Below are 19,784 nucleotides of genomic sequence, written 5' to 3' on the forward strand. Positions count from 1 at the left end.
AAAAAGTTTCTAAATTTAATAGTTGTTTCTATATGTAGTAAAGTGAACTTTGTATTAGAATTCTCAAACTCAGCTGGAACAAAGAAATTGACAGCTTTGCCAGTTGGCAGTTAGCTGCTTGTAGTCATTTAGTTAAGGCAGTAAAAAAAAGAACCAAACATGGCTCTTCCAAAGAAATTGGTTTGCTAGAATTGATAAATAACCTTGTGCTGTGTAACATGTATGTACTCATTACTTAGCTAAACTTAATAATCAATTGGAAATTTTAAATAACTACTTTTATTAATATAGACTTAAGTCTAGGGATAAATAAAGATGTTACTAAGAAATTTATTGTCATTATAGATCATAATTTTTAATTAAGTGTCTTAGATTTCTTATTCTGTTCCTATACACAAATGGAAGAATGTGGCCTACTCTTGGACAAGAAAGGTTAAAGTAGAGATTTCTGTGAAAATGTCAGTACCACCAGAAGACAGCTACAAATAGAGTGTATTCCCACTCCAAAACCTGTCGTCATTTTTCAAAGAGATGAAAAATGTAATCACCAGCTTTATAGGGAAAGGAGAGAGACCCTAAATTAGCAGAGCACTACTACAAAAGAAAAGCATAGTAGGGAGAGGCCTTACACGTCTTCATTTTAAAACCTACTATACTGTGACAGTAATCAGAACAATGTGGTAGTATAATTGCCACAAATATATGTGGAATAAAATTGAGAACCCAGAAGTAAATGCATTCATCACCTGTGGACACCTGGTTTTAAAAATGTGATTAAATCAATTGAATGCTGATAGTATAGCTTATTTAACAAAAAGTGGTAGCAAAACTGGAAATGTATTTTCAGAAAATTGAGTTAAGACCCATACCCCTTACCATCTAATAGCAACTAAATCAAGAACGTAGCAGTAAAACCCAAAACTCTACAGAAGATCATCAGAATAATAAATGTAGTTGTCAGCTGCAAAACAGCAAAGGTAATTGTTCTAATCTATTAGATAAATGTTGTCTGCCATCGAGTTGAACTGACTTATAGCTAACCCTCCAATGGGTTTTCAGAGACTGTAAATCAAACAAGAGGCGATTGTCCATCTTTCATCTTTTCTCCATAAAAATAAATAGACTATCAAATATATGTACCATCAGCAGATGATCAACTAGAGAATTAGGATCTTCTGAAAATTAAATCCTTACGTGCATCAAAGTGCTTCTCCCAAAGAGTAAAATGAGAACCTATATACCGGGGAAAATACTTCGCAGTAACACATCTGACAAGTTAATCTCTAAAATTTGTATAAAACTCTTATCATATATGCAAGAAAAAGATAAACGCTATTTATAAAATGAGGAGAGGACATGAAAAGACACTTCACCAAAGAAGACATCTAGGTGGTCAATAGTAATGCCTAAGATCATTAGCTGTTTTTAGGCTCTGTAGAGTCCACACAAACTTAATTTGCTTTAGAAACTTACTCAAATCGCAAAAAGGGGGGGAAATTTAAGGCGGGGAAAGCTAATGCATTAAACTGAAAGTAGTTATGTTTGTAATTAATTTATGTGTTTGACCACACATAGGAAATAAAAAAACAAGACAATTTAAAAAAAATGTTTCTACGTTATGACCGTGTTCCTATGTCAAAATGGAATTTCTGTAAAATTATAACAAGGTGAATAACCCAAGATTTAAGAATGTGAATAGATGTTATGTGACACCAAGATTACTATGACTCATTTTAACCGTGTGAACAAAGGATCTTAATGTTGTCTCTGATAATTCTTGAGCCCACTGTTTAAATCACTATGTCAGTCCATCTTGTTTAGGGTTTTCCTCTCTTATACTGACCCTCCACTTTTCCAAGTTTGATCTCATTTTGCAAGAACTGGTTTTTCTTAGCAGTATACCCAAAGTATGTGAGACAAAGCTTCACCGTACTTGCCTCCATAGAGTACTCTTGTATGTACTTTTTTCAAAAGACATATCTGTGGGGGTTTTTTGTTTGTATGTTTGTTTGTGGGGTTGGCAATCCATGGCATATTCTGTGTTCTTCACCACCCACAACTCGAAGGCATTAATTATCACCATATTATCTTGTTCTCAGATTTATAGCAAATGATTGAAAAGACTATGAATCAGATGCACCTTAGTCTTCAAACTGATATGATTGCTCCTCAGTACTTTGGAGAGTTCCCTAACAGCAGTTTTTCCTAATGAAATACTTTTCATGATCTCCTGACTGCCGGTACAGAGTGTTGATTGTGGATTCACATAAGATGAAATCATTGACAGTTTCAGTCTTTTCTCCAGTTTATCATTATGTTGCTTTTTTGGTCCAGTGGTAAAGATTTTTTTCATTTTCATGTTGAGATGCAGTCCATATAGAAGACTATAATCTTTGATCTTCTTTAGCAAGTACTTCAAGTGCACCTCACTTTCAGGAAGCAAGGTTATATGATTTGTATAACGCAGGTTGTTTTTGAGTCTTCCTTTGATTCTGATGCTGTATTCTTCCTAGAGACCAGCTTCTTAATGATTTGCTCATCTTGCAGATTGAATAAATATCGAGAAAGGATACACAATTTTCCTGATTTTCAAGCTTGCGGTGTTCCCTTATTTTGTTTGGGAAACAGTTTCTTAGTCTAGGTGTAAGTTTCTTATCATAATTTGTGTTCTGAGATTCCCATTCTTCTCAGTGTTATAGTTTGTTATGGCACAGTCAAATGCTTTTGCATAGATGATAAAGTACAAAGAGACAGTCTTCAGGCATTCTCTGTTTTTGACCAGATCCATCTGACATCAGCAGGGATACTCTTGTGGATATCTCTTCTAAATCCTGCTTGAACATCTGTCACTCTAGTCATTTTCGATAATCTTTGGCAGTATTTTGCTTGCATGTGATTTTAATGAAATTGTTGGATTATTTCCACATTCTGTGTTATGATCTTTGGCATGAGAACAAATAAAGATCTTTTCTAATCTGTCAGCCAAGCTACAGTCCTCCAAATTTCCTGGCGTAAACTGCTGAGCACATCCATGCCTGGCTCTGCTAATTGAAACATGTCAATTGGTATTCTATCAATTCTTAAGTTCTTTTCAGTTTTTAAAAAATGTAGAATGATTTTTTTCCCCTTTTTACATAATCTATGATTATACTTTGCCTTGTCTTCTCTGATTGTTCCTTGAAATCTTTTCTCCTTTACTTCTGCATTTTTTCTATTTGTTTTGGCTTCTTGATGCTTTAGTATAATTTTCTGACATCCATTTTGGTGTCCATTTTTCTCTTCTGTCTCTGTAACCTTTTAATCTTTTCATGAATGATATATCTTTGTTGTCATCACATAATTCATCTGGTCTTCATTCATTAGTGTTCAGTGACTCAAATCTGTTCTGGACATTTTTTTTTTAAATTCAGGTGGGGTAAAATCAAGGCCATATTTTTATTCTTAATACTTGTTGTAAGGGATCTCAGGTGGCCTAGTGGCAAGAAGCTGCACTGTAATCCCAGAGGTGCACAGTCCGAATTCACCAGATCCTCTGCTGGAGAAGGAGGGACAGTCTCCTGTACCAGTTAGATCCACAGTACACACAAAAAATAATAAAATAAATTTTTTTCCTTTTTTTTAAAATTTTTATTTATTTTATTAATTTTCAACAATATGTTTTAATTTTCTTCAGGTTCAGTTTGAACTTTTACGTGAATATATGTTAATGTGAAAGATATGAGTGGATAGTAAATTTCTTTTCTAGGTTGATGTTTATTTAAAAAGTTTAATGATAGATCAGTAAGTCTAATCATAGTTGGTGAGATTAAAATTATTGTAACCTTTAGAGAAGATTATTTTGTTAGCACATGTCACCTTCACATCCAGAATTATTTATAAGATTTAATGGAACCAAAAGTGCCTCTCATTAATACAGTATATAAATACATTCATCAACATGCATTTGTATGAGAGATGGACTGAAAACAAGTATGAGTATGAGGAGCAGCATATGGACAGATATTTCAGTAGTTGTGTTATTTTTAATGATGATTTCTTTAGCATATTCCTACCATTACAATAATAGAATATTGCAAAGCTTTGAAATAGTTGATGGGACAAGATAAGCAAAATTAAGTAGACTAAAAGAGCAATGTTGTCTTTTTAAAGATTGAGGTGTATCTGATTCAAGCCTTTTCAGTTGCATCAGATAGATAGATAGATAGATAGATAGATAGGTAGGTATGTGAATGTTGGGGAATGAATAAAGATAGCAAAAGAACTAATATTTTTAAATTGTGATGTTGGAGAAAAGTATTGAATATCTGAGGAACAAACATGTCTGTCTTAGAGGAAAGATGACCAAGATGATCCACACAGGCAAGAATGGTAAACTTAGTCTCATACTTTGAGCATGATATCAGGAGCTGCCAGTCCTTCAAAAAAAGAGCCATACTAGGATAAGTCTATAGGTCAGAGGAAAACCCTCAACAACATGTACTGATACAGTGATCTTGAGAATGGGCTCAAGCATATCAGTGATCTTGGGGATGGTACATAATAGGGCGTAGCTCAGGTCTGTTTACAAGATCACTGTGAGTTGTCAACTTGATGACACCAAACAATAGAAAAGCATTGATGAAAGTTAAAAAATGTAAATAAATGCTAATATATTTATACAGAGTCAGGATTTTTTTTTAAATCCACTGCCATCTATTTGAATCTGATTCGTGGCATCAGGACAATGAAAACAGACTTCGGGGTGGGGGGAAGAGGAATGAACTGGGAGGAGGGGTTGAGAAAATAGTGCAACAATGAATGATTGGAAATCCAAAATCTCTGTAAATGTTCATTAAAATTAATAAAATTAAAAAAAAAAATCCACTGCCCTTGATTTGAATCTGATTCATGATGGCCTTTCATTGGGCTCCGAATGTTGTAAACCTTTATGTATGGAGGAGGATATGACCCGTCTATATCCTTCAGAGCCACTGATGAATTCAAACTGCCCACCATTTAAATTAGCAGCTCAACAAGGAATTCATTATGCCATCATGGCTCTTTTTTATATAGTTGTTGTTGTTGTTATGTGCCGTTGAGTTTCTTGCGACTCATAGCGACCCTATGTACAACAGCCCTCAACTCTGCTCTGTCCTGTGCCATTCTCACTGTCTCTGACACTCCCATCCCGATTACCCCAGTTACTGTATCAGTCCACCTCATAGAGGGCCTTCCCCTCCTGCACTGTCCCTCCACCCTCCCAAGTATAATGTCCTTCTCCAATGACCAGTCTCTCCTTCCAACATGTCCAAAGTATGTTAGACGGAGCCTCAGAATCCTTGCCCCCAAGGAGCCACCTGGTTTAGCCCTTTCCAGGATGAATCTGCTTGTTTTCCTAGCAGTGCATGGTACTCTTCTCCAGCACCACAGCTCAAAGGCATCAATTCTCCTTCTATCCTCCTTGATCATTGTCCAACACTCTGATGCGTAACAAGTGATTGCAAAGACCATGGCCTGTATCAGATGCACCTTAGTCTCCAGAGAAACACCATATAGTGGGAATATTATATACTCAACTACCATTTGCCTATGTAACATCTTTTACATATTTTTCTTACAGATGCACCTTTGACAAGACCACTTCATCATCAGGCCTCTGCCTGCCCACACTCTCATGGAAACCCTCCTCCTCAGACTCAGCCTCCACCTCAAGTGGATTATGTTATTTCTCATCCTGTACATGCTTTTCATTCTCAAATATCTTCTCATGCAACATCTCATCCTGTGGCACCACCACCACCAGCTCATTTAGCCAGTGCAGCTGCACCAATCCCTCAGCATCTTCCTCCTACACACCAGTCAATTTCGCACCATATTCCAGCTACAGCACCACCAGCACAGAGACTGCATCCTCATGAAGTAATGCAACGGATGGAAGTACAAAGGAGGAGGATGATGCAGCATCCAACGTATGTTTTCTTTTCAGAAAGAAAATACTTTTCTGTTGACCTTTAAAGCTATAAAATCTTGTCGAAGCCAAGTAACTATATTAATTCCTCAGTTCACTACGAAATTGTTTTCCTAACCATATTCATTGTCTTCCTTTATCCTCAGTGTTATGGGTTTTGACACAAATTTATATCAGATTATTTTTATCATATTGCCAACAGTAATTTCTTTAGTCTCTTTTTTTTATTGGTACTGCATATTCCAACTGGTTTGTAAAGTCAAATATTGACTCTTTGACCTTTAAGGAAAATATTTAGAAAACTCTCTTGAGCTAGTTAATAGTATAGTATGCCATGGGTATTCTGTTTTAGATGCCTACTTTTAGGTTTTAGTCAACATCTCTGGTTATTTATATCATTCTAATGTGGTATTCTTTTATAGAAAGTTGCCATTTTGAGTGCTATTTGTTTAGAATTTTGTGACTTTAAATTTGTGATACTAGAAGAAAACAAAATATAAGCTAGATACAGAATAAAGTACTTGAAGTAGTTTCCTATAGTTGCTAAATTTCACTGCATATATTTTGTAAAAATGAACAAGTTTATTTTTCTCATGAAGCATTCATTAACATGTTGCTGCAAATGATGGTAATACATTGAAAAAATGTGTTTCTAAGCATGGTGGTCAATTTAAAGGTGTGCGGCAACGTGTTAAAATGGATTGGATACTACTAAAATATGAAAGTAAAAATTTTATTTGTATTCAATTCCTTATACTCTTAAAGATAATGATAAAATTATTTTTATAATATTCAAGTGATACTTGAATTGCAAAAATTAGAAAAAATGATTTGTGAATGTGGGGAGCTTGTAATTTCTTTATTTCTTTTTCATGTATAAAATGTGTATATTTTCTGTAAGTTTTGTAATTACTCTTTAGATTCTTAAAATATTAATATTAGACATTTCCCCAACACACACATTAAGAAATAACCAATTATTCAATTATTTCCAGTGGTCTTTTTGTGTTCTATGTTTCCAGGCGGGCACATGAACGCCCCCCACCACATCCACATAGGATGCACCCAAACTATGGTCATGGGCATCACATTCATGTGCCTCAGACTATGTCTTCACATCCTCGACAGGCTCCAGAGAGATCTGCCTGGTCAGTATCTTTATTTGTTTTTCAATGCTTTGTAGTGAAATGCCATAGTATAGGAGGATAATGAGGAAAAATTGAGTCCCCAGTTTCGCTAAAAGACATTATCTGTGGTACATTTACTGTAGTGAAGACAGTAACTTACATTCTAGGTCCGGGAATCCTGTCAATCACCAGTGCGGTTCTCCCCCCGCCCCCCCTTTTTCTGTTTTTCATGGGTATATGTACCAAAATTAATTCCCTAATGGATCCTACTTTTTCAGTTTCTATAGTCACCTCTCACGCCTGATCTCAGTTGTTCTGCTGTCTCTGGTGCCTACCATTGGCAAAGAAAATGCAGTCTTTATTTTCTAGGCTTGCGAGAGTAATTGAAACAGATTTATATTATATTCTTCTTTGAATCCTTGGTCTGTTGTGTTATTGTTAAGGATCATCAGGTTAACTACAACTCATAGTCATGAAGATAAGTACCTTGCTCTGTCCTGTACCATCTGCACTACCTCTGCTATGCTTGAATCCATTGTTAATCACTGTGTCTATTCATCTTCTTGAGGGTCTTCCTTTCTTTGACTGCTTTCCCAGCATGCTGTCTTTTTGCAAGGACTGGCCTCTCCCCCCAATTACATGCCCAAAATATGTAAAACGAAGTTTCACCATCTCTGCCTCTAAGGAGCATTCTGGTTGGGCTTCCAGAAGAGGTTTGTATGTTTTTTAGCAGTCTATGGTACGTTCAATACTCAACTCTAACACCATGTTTCAAAGGCATCAATTCTTGATCTTTTTCATTCATTACTGAAAATGCCATGGCTTGAATCAGACACATGTTGGCCTTTAAATTGATAAACTTACTCTATAGTACTTGCTCAGTGCAGCAAGTAGTTTGATTTCTTGTCTGTTGCTGCCATGAGTACTGATTGTGGATCTGGTTATGATGAAGCTATTAACAATTAAAATCTTTTTTCCATCTATCATGATATTTCCTATTTTACCAGTATTGAGGATTTTTGTTTTCTTGATGTTGAGATGTAATGCATAGTGAAGGTAGTAGTGTTTCCTTTTCACTTAATGCAGAACACATGTAATGTGGGTTGTTGATTATCTTCTTCATCTGATTGTAGGCTATAAAATTAAGATCTTACTTAGTCCACAATAGCTTTTGAGACAAGATCTGTAATGAGATATATAAATGAAGATTTGGCATGTACTAAAATTTTCTTTATTGTTGACATCAAGTCAGAACCAACTCTTAGCTGACTACTCCAGTGGGTTCTCAGAGCCCATAGATTTCCTATTCTTTTCCTGTGGTGCCTTTGGAATTGCAGCATAGCTTTTTTTCCCCCCTTCAGCATAGCTTCTTACAGTTCAGCCACTAGAGCTCCTTTTTACTTTTTAAGCTATAAAAATATTTGCTATTATAAATATTGTTGACGCCTGCAATCCAGAGGAACTTTCTAGTAACACATCCCCATCATCTGTAACATTCAGATAAACAATTAAGTAAACTCTTACTTTGTGTTTTCTTGGTTAGAATTAGGCTCTTCTTAGATTGGAAAGGACCTTGAGAACTATCCAGTAAATTTCCTTTGTAAATATTTGCTTCTCTTGATATAAAAGTGGAATCTTTGAGTTTCAGTTTAAAAATTGAATTTTACATTATTGGATAAAGATTTTGGGTCCGAACTTTTCCCCCCTCAGCAGTGTTAAGAAACATTAACTGTTTTAATGTAAGCACACTCTTATTTCTGTTGAAAATAGAGAAACTACAGTGAGGGTAAAAGTGAAACTCTTATCATTCTTTTATCAGGGAACTAGGAATTGAAGCTGGTGTGACTGCAGCTACTTACACACCTGGTGCGTTGCATCCTCACTTGGCCCATTACCACGCACCTCCTCGACTTCATCACTTACAGTTGGGAGCTCTTCCTTTAATGGTAAAATGAACATACCCTCCCCAAAGTACCCTTATAAATTAGATACTTTATTGGAAATTTTTAATATGTTGTTATTTGAATCCTAATAGAATTTGTAGAATAACTACTAAATACTAATTGTGTTATAAAACGGTATTTTGTGTTTTAAAAGTCTATATTTGTAATTGTAAAATGTACTTAATTGCACAAAGTGATAAACTTTTTTTATTACCAACATAATCTTGATTCACTGTTACTAGGACACATACTTTAGTAAAACTAAAACTAAAGTAGATCGTTCTCGTTTTATTTTGTGGTCTAATCTGCAAAATTTATACTGTTTCTCTGCATTTGAAAGTTTAAGATTTGAGTACTCATTTGAAGTTCATTTTTTTAAAGAAACCAAACACAAAACTGGGACATTTTGCTGTTCATAGTACGTATCTTTTATAAAAGTGGTATAGAGAAGGGAGTAGTTCTGTCCTTTGAAAGTGAAGATCCTAAAGGGAATAAATATTTCAGAGGTGCTTTACATTACACATGACTTCTAAGCAGTCTTTGGACTTGGAAATGATGGTATTATGGAATTCAGATCAAGCAGCATAAAAACTAATAAATTTATAATTCCAAAGTCTGGGGAAGAGTGACAGGTAGCATTAAGAGATAAAGCTTTTCAGCCAAGAAACTTAAGAGTGGGGAGCCAGTGGAAGGGGACTATCCTCATTATTTTTTATATATTTGAGTGATTTGGTTAGATTGTGATTGGAAAGACAACCACTTCTGTTCTGTAGAAGACAGATTTCATGATGGAAAGACAGAAACCAATGAAGACATTATTGTAGAGAAAGGAAAAAATTCATGAGTTCCCAAACAAAGGCATATGACATGAAAATGATGGACCAAGCTTCAGTAATATTTAGGATGGCTCAGATTTTAGCTCAATTTTTTAAATTTATGTAGTGGTTCTGTTTACTGATTGAAAGGTTTAGGGAAAGACTTTGTGAAGAGATTAAAAATTTGGTTTGGTCATATTGAATAGAAGATAGTTATATATCAGAAAGGAGATGTACGAAAAAGTTAAATTCATATCCTAGACCTCCAAAGGTATTCACTAAAGATACATTATGATCAGTCAGTATGTAATGGCAACTGGATCCATGGAAGAGGATTAGATTTTCTAGGAAAAATGTGTAGAAAAAATTTTGTGGAATGACAGTTGTATATTTTAACGATGATCAGAAAATAATCAAATGAAGGAGTTTTAACATTGTCTTAAAAAGTTGAGGAATGACAAAATTGGAATCATTTAAGAGGCCAGTAGTATCTTACCACAAGAAACTACTGCTTGAAAAAATACTGAATGTATTTGATATCTGATAGTGTCTTTTGTCCAAGTAATTTCAGTAATACTAAGGGATAGAGATAAAGTATTCTTTCAGATTACATTAAGGAATGAGTGGTTGTTGAAAATGTGGAAATAATGAGGATAACCTATTTCTTCTACAAAGTTTGTTGTGAAAGCAGTGGGCTGGCTCCTAGTTCCTTGATTGTTGTTTGTGTTGTCTCCTGTCAAGTTGGAACCCACCCATAGCCTGGGTTTTTAGAAGCAATAAATCACACTGGAGGAGATTGCCCATCTTTTTTTCTGACAAAAAAGCGGGTTCAAACTGGATAGTTTACAGTGCAATTCTTACCACCACCCTAATAAGGCCCTTTGCTTTCTAAAATTTGTCATATTGTTCATTTTCTTAATCATTTTGTAGGGTTATACTAGGGTCACTATACATCCCAGGCAACTCAACAGCACATAACAATAACATACTGTATTGCTTGTTTTTTATTTAAGCCTACTGTTTAGAGTCTACAAGACCTCAGGGAGGGCCTTTGTGTTTAAAGTTGGTTGTATTTTGGAGGAAGATTCTTCTTAGTGGTATAATGCTCTTCTGTCATTGTTTTGCTGAGGTGATCTGTGGTTGCCATGATTCTGAGCCTTTTGTCATTGAGGTGTTGGGTGCCATAGCTGTTACCCATGATGGACAATGTTTGGTGGGGCTCCCATTTTGGGACAGGTTTCGAAGCAGGAATGGCATTCACTTCCTAAAGAGCATACCTCTGGAAACTCTATGATCTTTGATAAATGTCGATAGTTATGATCTTTGATAAATGTCGATAGTTATAGAAAGGCTTCAGGCCTTTTGTTCATAGGGTCGCTATGAGTCTGAGTCATGCTTGACTTGAAGGCAATCAGCGACAACAATATGACCCTAATAAGACTTGGTGGGAGATCATAGACGTTGTAAATTACACAAAGCAATATGTGAGCAACAGCATTAGTGATCATGATTGAATAGAATAGAGGAGGAGCTCATCTATACAAAGTAGAATAAGTAAACTACAAGAAGAGTACAAAGACTGCAGGGTTAGATAATTTAGAAGTAGGAGTTTCTTAGGATTTTCTCCTTTTCCTTGAGACAAGTAGGGTTTTGCCTTATTTACTGAGATACCGTCTTAGTCTTAAGGAAAGTTACATATAAATAGGAGGATATTATCTTTTCCACATATATATTGTCTTTTAAACCCATAAAGCTTTCCAGAAGTGTTTGTTAGTTAATGAAAACAGATTAAAAAGCATTTGTAGATTTATTTACTTATACAGATGAAGAATGGTGCCCTATCCTGGACTAACCCCTCTTAATATTGATGTCATGAAACACTAGTTAAACTTACAATAATAACATGTTATTGTTGTAACAAGTGGGGGGGGAAGGGGTAAGATGTCTTTTATTATAGTAAGAAGTTAAAGGCAAATTACATGTTTATTTTGAAGTCACATTTTTGGGAAAAATTTGTGCCTTTTTATTTCTTTTTTAAAATTTTTTAAATTATTACAAATTTTAATGAAAGTTTACAGAAACTTTAGGTTTCCATTCATTCATTGTTGCACTTTCTCCCTGCCCACCCCTACCCTCAGTTAGCTCTTCTTTTTGAAAAGGAAAAGAAAAATTCTTTCATTATTACATAGTTCCTCCCCCCAAGTCCACTCTACTATGCAGCCTTCATTCTCGACTGCTGTCATGACAATAATACCTAATCATAAATCCCTTTTAAACAGTTCTCTCCCCTCAACCCCAATGTCAGTCCCATTTTACAACAGTGGCACTATGCAGTATTTGTCCTTTTGTGACTGAGATATTTCACTCAACATAGTGTCCTCCAGGGTCACCCATTTTATATATTTCATGAGTTCCTTGTTTTTCAAAGCAGCATAGTATTTGATTGTGTGAATATACCACAACTTCTCAATCCATTCGTTTTTGATGGACACTTGGGTTGTTACAAACTCTTTGCACGATAAACTATTTCTTAGTACTGTTTAATAAAACTCTGAAATTGTTGATAATTTCATGAAAATTTACATCTTTTCAACTTTGGGACTACTATGAGCCATCACTATCATTTGAGTAGTTTTGACATAGGATTCTATGTGCATCACAAAGAAAGTAGAAGACAGACTACTTGTTATCTCCTGTCAAAACTATTCTAGTTCAATTTTTACTGCTGTTACAGAATGCTTAGTTTTATGTGTGCTTTTTGAAATAGAATTTGAGTTTGTTAATAGTAAAGCAGACCCCTATCCTTTATTGATTTAGTCTATTTGATCTACTAAAATAGGTTCCTGACATGGCAGGCTACCCTCACATCCGTTACATTTCATCAGGATTGGATGGAACATCATTCAGAGGTCCTTTCAGGGGCAATTTTGAGGTATGTAATGAAAAAAAGTAGGTGTTTAAGCAGCATTAACAACATACTGACAAAAGTTCAAGCCAGATTTAGAAGAGGAAATGGAGTGAAAGATAATATTGTTAACAGATCAATGGATCTTGACTGCAAACAGAGAATACCAAAAGACATTTATCCTAGTTTTTTTGATTATGCAGAGGTATTCATTTGTGTGGAGTGTATAACAAACCATGGATCACATTGTGGAGAATGGAAGTTTCAGAATATGTAATTGTGCTGTAAATTATGCTAGAATTGGCTTACGGAATGCTGTGTATTTTTAAATCAGGAATAGGGTATGTCTAGGTGGTACTTTTTCACTGTATTTACTCATTCTGTATGCTGAGCAAATAGTTAGAGAAGGTGGTGATGTCAGGATTCAAGGAAGACTCATTAACAACCTACCTACCATATTGCAGATAGCACAACCTTGCCTCCCAAATCTGAAGAGGATTTAAAGTTACTGAGCACCAGCTCTGATGCTAAAAGTCATTAGTATGGTTCATTCCTCAACATAAACAAAAATGTTTACAATTGTACCTTTAAGCAATATCATAATAAATCAAGAAAAGATTGAAATTGTCATTTTACTTGAATTCGTAATCAACACCCATAGGAATACTAGGAAATCAAATGGCAGTTCTGCATAGAGAGTTCTTCTGAAAAAGGGGGCGAAGCTGTCACTTTGAAGACTAAGGTACACTTGACTCTCAAATGCCTTTGAAAGCTGGACCAAGAATAAGGAAAACCAAACAAGAATTGGAATTGATGACTTTGAATGGTGATGTTGGCAAAGAATATGAACTTTACCTGGACCACTACTCCAAACAGATTGTCTTGGATTAAATACAGCCCCAGTGCTACTTTGAAGCAAGGATGTCTCACACTTTGCCTCACATTCCTTGGGCTTATTATCAGGAGAGAATAGTCCCTGGAGAAAGACATCAAGCTCAGTTAAGTAGCAGGTCAACCAAAAAGGAACACAGCTGCAACACTAAGTTGCAACAGTGATCTCAGGCATAGCTATGATTGTGAGATGGTACAAGGCCAGACAGTATTTTGTTCTATTGAACAGCATGACATTGAATTAAAATGAAATCAGTGGCACCTAAAAATAATACCTTTCATTTAAAGAAAGTATGTGTACGTGTATATGTACCTATGTATACACACACAGACATATATACTAATGGTTGTTATTGTTTTACGCCATTCAGTCAGAACCAACTCATAGCTCATCCTTTTCAGAAGCTTTGAATCACATAGGTGTAAATCTCATGGAAGGAAATCGCTCATTTTTCTCCTGTGGGGCAGCAGTGAATTTGAACCTTCCTTTGGGTTGGCGGTACAACTCCTTATCAAGTAGGAATTGTAGAACTTCCGCAAAACATTTCCATGGCTGTGAATTTTCGTGTTAGCAGGTTTTTACTAGTGAGTACTTAACCACTTTAGGATACTTTAGGACTCCCATGATGGCTGAGAATTAGAAGGCAAAGATATGGCACAATGGTAATAAGTGCTGCTAACTGAAAGGTTGGTAGTTCACACCTTCTAGCCACTACCTGGAAGAAATGGTTGTCTGCGACTATAAAAATTTTAGTGTAGGAAACCCTGTGGGGCAGTTCTTTATCATTGGTGTGAGTTGAAATGAATGTTATGGGACATAGGAATAGAATGTCTAAATTTCCTATACTATGTCTGGAGTGTTACTACAAAACAGTCTAGAAGCAGTATTAATTTTAGAAACAAAAGTTACCCAAGTGTTAAACACGTTGCTGTGCATTTTTTAGATTGAGGACCATGCTTAGAAACACATATGCCATCATTTGCGGCAACGTGTTAAAAAGTAACTGTTAGATAAGAATGCAGAAATTTATTAAATACATATGACTATCAAGTGCACAGTTAAAGAATTATGTTATCAAATGTGAAGAAAAACTAGATGTTTAATTGCTGTTACAGTATAGAGAAATAGAAGCTATTTTGTAGCTAAATTAGAATTTTCGGGGGAAATAATTTCAGTAGGTTTGTTCATGTAAATTTGGAACTTGGAGTTAAAATTCAGATTTTATTTGTTTCACCTTTTTATTAGAATAACCTCATCCAGTGTGTTTGTGTGTGTATGATGTACATTGTATGTATAGTGCAGATTGATAAATACGGAATTTTATTGTTTTTCCATTGTTTACATTGTTGTTCAAAGAATAATCATCCTAGCATTTCATTTCTAGGAGCTGATTCACTTGGAAGAAAGATTAGGAAATGTCAATCGTGGTGCATCGCAGGGAACAATTGAAAGATGTACCTATCCACATAAATACAAAAAGGTAAGGATATATTCTGTGTAACTTCTGGGTAAAAGTGTCCCATAGGATTTTAAAGGCTGTAATCTTTAGGGAAGAAGGCTGCTACATCTGTGTCCTGTAAATGTTCATGGAAACAGGGCTTTTTTTTGTTGTTGTTGAGTACTTGACCATTGGTGGGCTTGGAGCCACCTACTTTTTGGTTAGCACCAAGATAGACCCTCTTTGAATTTATATAGTCTAGCAGCTACTTACCTTCTTTGAATTTATATTGTCTAGCAGCTACTTATTCTAGCAACACATGCATATGATTTTTTTAAAGTACAAAAATAGACACTTTTAAGTATGTTTCAGTGCAAACCCTAGTTTTCTTTACTACAGCTGAAATCGTAGTTAAGAATTTCTTGAGGAATCTTTCAGATATTTTCATATATTTATAATATATATGCATACATTTTTCTTTTCACTTAAAAATATTCTAAATAATCCTGATTATCTCAAGAATTCCTTCATAAGATAGTATCATAACTTATTTTACCAGTCACTTACTTTAACATTTAATTCATCTACATTTTTAGGTTCTGCATCCTATTTCTAAAGTAGAAATTACATCTAGAAGTTGTGGTGTCAGTATGTAAAATATGTTCTTTCCACAACTCACCAGCAATATTACGTTATACGTAGAACAGTAATAATAAAAATGAAATACTGTATTTTCATCTATTTTTTAAGTACTAGTTTTGAGTTAACTGTCTTAACTAAATAGTACTGTTAACATTAATTTACTTGTGTAGGATTTAAAACATTTACTAGTAATACATTATTTAGCCATGCTCATAATACAGACAGAAATAGGGGTCAGATTATGTGATTAAAAGAATTTTTTAAACTAGAGAATTTCTATTTTTACTGGATTTTGCTTGATGCTAGTAATTAAAGTCTTAAAGTATACTTGGTTGATGACAGTCATTGAAAATTAATGATAGTCTTAATTGGGAAATAAGTTGTGGGTGAATGTGTAGTTTTATTTTGTTTTTTCTTCAAATATATACAGACTACTCAGTTGTTCAATAATGTCATCTCTACTAATAAGGTAACAACTGATTGGTTCTCACAGAGGAAACTGCACTGCAAACAAGATGGGGAAGAAGGGACTGAGGAAGACACAGAGGAAAAATGTACTATCTGTTTGTCTATTTTAGAGGAAGGTGAAGATGTGAGGTAACTAGATACTTACTCATTATCTAAATTCATTGCCAGATGGAATCTAAATTAGTAACCAAATGAAGATTAATTTTGGATACTCTGTTACCAATCTCTGATACATAGTTTCTTAAATTATAGGAAAGAGGGGGAAAAAAGTATTACTGACAGAAGTAGGTGTGAGAAATAGACTGCTTAGTTTAGAGCTGGACCTTAAGATTTAATAGACTCTTGTTAATACTACTCAGCATCTCAGTATTGACTTTTGTTTTCCATATATATTGTAGATGGGAGGATTTGGCAACATAGAAACATACATATTAATGTATTCTCTAAATCTTAAAAAGGGATCTAGGTAAACCATAGTTTGTTTCACAGCAACTTTTAGGAATTGATTTTGTATTAAAATTTACTTTCTGATTCCTAATACTGTTCCCTTTTCACACCTATGTGATTTAATAAATTTTAAATTACTGTACTAAATGAATATTGTATGGATTTTTAAAATTTTTTAAGTAATTGTTTTCCTCTTAATCTATGACTTTATTAGTATAGCCTAATCTTATATACAACAGTTTTTTTAAGTCTGTTTAACAAAACTATGTGGCATTTTCTTTACCCTATTTAAAGTTCACTTTGCTGTACTTACTCATTTATTTGGCTGAGAGGAACAAATATGGAAGCAGTTGTTTACCTTACCACATGGAATGTTATTTGAATATTAGTTCTAATGTTTGTGTATAAATGTAGAATTGCTTTTATAGTATTGGCACTGCTCACAGAGAAATCATTGATAATAATCAGACTATTTTTTAGCTAGAATTTTTAGGAAAATTTGTACTCCTAACAAAAGTGGAAGAAGAAAAGCATATTGAGACAATACTAACAATCCTCTACTTAAATTTTACATATAAAGATTCTCTAGATAAAGAAGAAGAATAATATCTTGGGTGGAGATATACCTTATTTAGGATCACAAGACTGCTATAGATTTATGAGTTCTCATGTTTTGAGAGAAGTAATTGAGTTAATAGTTATTAAAATATATTCACAGTCTTATGTAGTAGTAAACATACTGCCAGTACACATAGAAATAAAAGGGAATTGTCTGCAATTATTTTTAAAAATTGTTGAGTTTTAAAAGAAGATTGTTGAGATTTTATATCTCTGTTCATTATATTCTGTAAGTTTTCATTTCTGTGTAATTCTTATATGTATAGGAGAGGTAATACTGCTTAGTAACATATAAACATTGGTAAAGTATTACATACATGTATTTTTAAATGCTACTTAAAATTGTCATAAGATTGAATTTTGCTTTTTTTTCCCTCCCCCAATAATAGACGCCTTCCATGTATGCACCTTTTCCACCAAGTGTGTGTTGACCAGTGGTTGATTACCAATAAGAAATGCCCCATATGCAGAGTGGACATTGAAGCCCAGCTGCCAAGTGAAAGTTGACACCATATTTCTGAACTCTTGCCCTCCCTCTCATTTCCATACTTCCTGGTACTGCAGTCAACCAAAGATGGCATGACTTACCTGCGCAGATTTGGAAGCATTGAACTTACTAGAGTGCTGGCTCTGCTATATGGTACAACTAATGCTAGACCCACAGTTAATGTATACAGTTGATTTTGATGTATTTATAAAAGCTTTTTTTTCTAGATTGGACATTTTTCCTGTATCATTTTACTGTATTTTTGCATGATTCCTTGTATTGCATTTCTTTGCACATATTATGGGTGTGTGGCCCTGAACTTGCAGGCAAGATTAGCTGCTTTAGTAATTAGAATTGTGTGGTCTTTTGTTTTTTACATAGTACCAGGCCTTGAGAATAATGATTTTTTTTTTATCCATTACTAACCTTTCTTTAATTTAATCAATCATGTGCTTTAGTTTAATGTATAAAGATCCTCTAGAAAGAAAAAATAATATTGTGTATTAAGACATTCCTTAATTAGGACAAAATGGCTGCTGTATATTTCCAATATGGAGCTCTGAGTTCAATATCATTAATACTGGGAACAGAATACAAACCATATTCAATCAGATGCAGGTGTTATTCACATCACCAGAGTGATCAATATGCATTTTCTTGATGTATCCTTTTACTTTTGGCACAGTACAGATAGCATTGAATATTGCCATCATACATTTAGACTGCTGTTCAGATTGTATTAATATTTTTCCTACATCATTTGGAAATTTATTTCCCTGACTCAACTTTTGCTGCTGTGACACAGCTCTAATGAACACTAAATATTAATTTTAGTTAGCTGGATTGTACATACTTGCAGATTTAATAAAACTTTAGGGAAATTGAAAAAGACATGTAGAATTTTGTCCCGTCTTTGCTAAAGCACGTAGAAGTAAGATATCTGCTTACATTGATTCTGTCACATTAAGTCAAGATTTAGACTTGTAGTCATTGGCAGGTATCTATGAACTCATAGAACTTATAAAGGTCCCATTATCACTTTTAAGGGATTTTTTATTAGTTTAAACATAAATAAAGTCAGCTAAATCTACATGTCTCTTGTTTTATTTCTCTCTAAACTTGAAAAACAATAAATCTGCAGATACTGTGAGATACAAATTATACTGTCAAATCTACTGTTGCTCTGGTTATAGATCTCCCACTTCATATATTACCAAGAGTCGATCACTGATTAAAATTTTTAATTTCTATAGTTAAGATCTACTGCGTAATATAGAGTATAAAGTTAACATACTAACATTTCTCCTTTGGAGAAAGTTTTAATCCACTTCAGGATGCATATTATTGTCAAGATACTTTCATATACAATATAGCCTAATTTTATTTGTTTAAATATGCTTAATATGCCCCAGATTGCAAATGCATCCAGTCAGTAATATCACTGTCTGTATGTGGAAGACATGTTCCCATGGATCATATGTGAAGATGTCAATAAGCTTGCATTAAGCCACCTGCTTTGTAAGTGGATTGATGAATAAATAATTTCTATTTCTACTGTCTTTGTGTTTCATAATTAGTTTTTATAAAACTATTTAAACATCTTGACATTGAAAAATGAATTTAAGTTGACATTTGCATAATTTGGTATTCTACTTATTCAGGTATAACTACTTGCCCTTTTTGCTATTAAATATTACACTGTATAATTGCCATCAAGATTTTTCGACATAGTACGTGTGAAGGTAGAAGATTAATTATTGTTAAGACATATGGATAGAAATAGTTTTTTAAAGTATTCTTGAAAAAAGTATACTTGATGACTTAGCTGCAGTTTTGGGAGGTTCGAAGATTCTATAGAGAAGAGTAGACTGTCATTTGGGGAAAAGAATGGATAGTTTATCTTAAAATTGTAGAACTTTGCATCTAGAAACCCTCAATCCATCCAAAGGCTTAAAGGATATATAAGTTAGATGAGACTCTGTATGATCGAGCTCTGCGTAATGTTCCTCAAAATACAAGAAGCACAGATAAGATTTCTCTATTTTTTATATTCAG

At 34.2% G+C, this 19,784-nt stretch overlaps 1 protein-coding gene across 5 annotated transcripts in view; it reads left to right on the forward strand.

The window, feature by feature from the left end:
• The window catches only part of RNF111 (ring finger protein 111), an 89,045-nt gene extending 69,560 nt beyond the window's left edge, over positions 1-19,485 (forward strand). The window contains exons 8-14 of one of the 5 annotated variants that reach the window (XM_006902773.1): positions 5,600-5,948; positions 6,970-7,095; positions 8,894-9,020; positions 12,672-12,764; positions 15,014-15,109; positions 16,179-16,306; positions 17,632-19,485. In XM_006902773.1, the coding sequence (XP_006902835.1) occupies positions 5,600-5,948; positions 6,970-7,095; positions 8,894-9,020; positions 12,672-12,764; positions 15,014-15,109; positions 16,179-16,306; positions 17,632-17,749 (1,037 nt within the window). In that variant the 3' untranslated portion in view covers positions 17,750-19,485. Of the gene's footprint in view, positions 1-5,599; positions 5,949-6,942; positions 7,096-8,893; positions 9,021-12,671; positions 12,765-15,013; positions 15,110-16,178; positions 16,307-17,631 lie in introns of all 5 variants that reach the window. The other 4 variants (XM_006902774.1, XM_006902772.1, XM_006902775.1 and 1 more) reach the window with 4 other exon arrangements.
• Positions 19,486-19,784: the final 299 nt, after the last annotated feature.

This window comes from Elephantulus edwardii, unplaced genomic scaffold, assembly GCF_000299155.1.
Source record: "Elephantulus edwardii isolate Elephantulus edwardi_28Jun2011 unplaced genomic scaffold, EleEdw1.0 scaffold00449, whole genome shotgun sequence".
Classification (NCBI taxonomy): Eukaryota; Metazoa; Chordata; class Mammalia; order Macroscelidea; family Macroscelididae; genus Elephantulus; species Elephantulus edwardii.